This window comes from Ostrea edulis, chromosome 2, assembly GCF_947568905.1.
Source record: "Ostrea edulis chromosome 2, xbOstEdul1.1, whole genome shotgun sequence".
In the NCBI taxonomy this organism is placed as follows: Eukaryota; Metazoa; Mollusca; class Bivalvia; order Ostreida; family Ostreidae; genus Ostrea; species Ostrea edulis.
The window spans coordinates 11,969,079-11,971,977 of NC_079165.1; the positions used below are offsets into that span (position 1 = coordinate 11,969,079).

General features: G+C 34.5%; 1 protein-coding gene across 1 annotated transcript in view; it reads left to right on the forward strand.

The window, feature by feature from the left end:
• The first annotated feature begins 358 nt into the window (after positions 1-358).
• LOC125681941 (cell division control protein 6 homolog) overlaps positions 359-2,899 on the forward strand; it is a 15,230-nt gene continuing 12,689 nt past the window's right edge. Inside the window, exons 1-6 of the mRNA XM_048922224.2 lie at positions 359-451; positions 1,143-1,271; positions 1,498-1,614; positions 1,805-1,921; positions 2,032-2,112; positions 2,315-2,413. Coding sequence (XP_048778181.2) covers positions 1,145-1,271; positions 1,498-1,614; positions 1,805-1,921; positions 2,032-2,112; positions 2,315-2,413 — 541 coding nt within the window. The 5' untranslated portion in view covers positions 359-451; positions 1,143-1,144. The remainder of the gene's footprint in view (positions 452-1,142; positions 1,272-1,497; positions 1,615-1,804; positions 1,922-2,031; positions 2,113-2,314; positions 2,414-2,899) is intronic.

Genomic DNA, 2,899 nt, shown 5'->3' on the forward strand with positions numbered 1-2,899 from the left:
GATATACATAAAGTTTTAAAAATTACTGTGAAATTTATTAGAGACTGTTTTGAATACAGAAGTCAATTACTTTCGACTGCGTAAAAATCATGTAAGCTTTATGATGTTCAATGTACATTATATTGTGTTTAATTGTGCCAATAAATATTTGTATATATTACGGTAAAATGTGTTTATTACACTGATCAAAACAGGAATTCAGTCCCCCCCCCCTTTTGAATAAAGTTTATTTACAGCACATTGTTGTTAACCAACCCTGTCCCCACACCACGTCTAAATACGGAATTACAATACTTATTCAGGCGGGTTTCAATCTAAATTGCCTTGGCGCTATTGGACAATCAAATATGACGTCACCGTGTATTCGCGCCAACTTTGCCAAGTCAGCTTGGGAGTATTTACTCGGAGAGGGAAAATACTGACTGCAGGTAGTAGAATCCAGGAAGCTACGGTGATTTTACCTAACTTATTTTATATTCTATAAACTTTAAAACGTTTTAATTTTACTTTTGACGTTATTCATTCAGAAGAATTGTGAAAAGTTATCTTTGTTTACACTTTTCGATGCCAGTTTCAGTGACTTTGTTCTGAGCAGGACTTGATCAGAAACTAAAGTATAGCATTGTGAAAGATGTACCTATATGAATGTTAAACTGTGAAGAATTAGAATTTTTAATGATCTAGGTTGATTCCCAGCAATATTTCATTGATCGATATGTCGTACAGATATTCTAGACACAGCCTTCTCTTTACAATGTGTTGCCTATAATTTATAAATATAAGTATATCATAGTCCCAGTTGTTTTAAACGTATAGTGCAATTTTTTAATTATAATGACTGGGTTTTTTATTATTTATCTTACCCATATATTATATTAGATTGTCCATTTTGTTTTAGTGCTTTAATTCCATGTGAGTTTAGTTCCATTTAGCCCATATGTCTGTGTTTATTCAAAAGTCTCAGTCTGATTGTTGTTTATTGTTACTTGTTATTTAGCATGTTTAGTAAATACATTTTATTTTGGTCTAAAAGCTCTCAGGGGCATACTTTCCTTTGTTATTACTTGTGATAAATAATCAAGCTTATCGTATCTATTGTACTCTGATAAAGAAATGCTTTTATAGGACTTTGGCTTTTATAGAAATGGATACCAAACATGCAAATGTTCAAAGGAAATTAGAATTTCCTGTAAGGAAATCGACGAGGTCGACAAGGGCCAAACACCAAAACAGATCCAAGACAGAGTCCCCGAGAAAAAGATGCAGTGATGGTAAAATAAAACACTATGCATTTGTAGATCCTATAAGTACAGTAAAGGGAGAAATTTGTCTCAGTATGTAGTTTTAAATCTATTTTGCTCTTTGTAATTGTCTCTATTGAGAATATAAGCACTTTTAAAACACTGATCACTTTGTCCATTCTCTGTCAGACTGTATCATGTCGCTGTGTTGTATTACTGTAAAACTTACTTTCATGTTAATGGTGTGTCATTGCAGATGAAAATAACACAGCTTCCACTCTAGCATGTTCTCCAACAAAAAGATCAAAGAGGCTCAGAGAAACGCCCACAAGATCGAGGTTGCGTTCAAAGCTGTTCCCCATGCAGTCAACAGGTTCAATAGCATACATACCAGACTTTTTTCATTACAAAGATTTGACCGACATTTCTTTTAAAGTAGAATAAAAACTAACTATTCAAAGAATTACATTTGGCCATCCAAATAAACATGACTTTTAAAGGTTTCAAATGAAAATTTTCTATTTTGGTTTAAAAATGAAGGATTGTTGCCTTTTTGTTTGCAGATAATGAAGTTGTACTCTCATCTCCAACAAAACTTAAGTCTGATAAAGTCCTGGTATCTCCAGTCAAACAGAAAGCTGAAAATAACCTTGCTTCTCCTGTCAAATCGAAAACATCGGGTACTGTTTAAGACTTAATCAATTTTGCACACAACAGCCCCAATATCTGCACTTGTTATATGTTTTGTTTAATAGATCAAACTCTCTTAGATGAATCTCTTAAATTTCAGATGGCAGAAAGGTGAAATCTCCATTTAAGGAGAACAAGAATGCAGACAAGGAGAATACACCTGTCAAAGTTAGAATGCCAGGTAAGTAATATAAGGACTTTGAAAACAATCTAAAGTTTCATTCAAGGCATGGAAAAGACTGATTTACATCGTATTATGATGAAAATGTTAATGATTTTCAAAATATTTCATTCAAATGTTTAGTTCTCTGTGTATTGTTAGACTACAAGTATTAAATATTTTCCCATCAAATGAGATGATATTGAATTCGTTGTTGTTTAAGGTATCTGTAGTGTGAAGCCCCTATCTTCACCAGTAAGGAAGCAAATCCTGGCCACGGAGGAAAGGCCAATCTCTCAGCTTAAACTACATCGTCCTAATGGTAAGTAACTAAAATTAGGATGATATATCCTCTGCGTTTCTACATCTGTTCATATATTTTTATTGTGACCATGTATAGTCCTAAATTTGATGAGATGTGATGTAAATCTGCGTTTCTACATCTGTTATTGTGACCATGCATAGTCCGATGTGATGTAAACTATGTTAAAGTAGATGACTTGAGACAATGTCACAATTGCAGGATTTGACACTAAGGCACATCTGACCGACCAAGTCTACTAAACGATGGGTCCAGTCGGGTAAAATGTCGATTTACTAGTCTGACTTGTCGTGTTAAAAAAATAAACAGAAACTCTAAACCATAATCATCATTGACATTTTGATTAACGTGCAGGATTAGGTGCATCTTCCACAGCAGTGGGCTCCCTTCCAGGTATCTGGCTTGCTGCACGCATGGCAGACCTTGCATTTGACTTCCAGGCATCTCTGTCCAACGGGTTGACATCACAAAGTCCCCACTCATGCT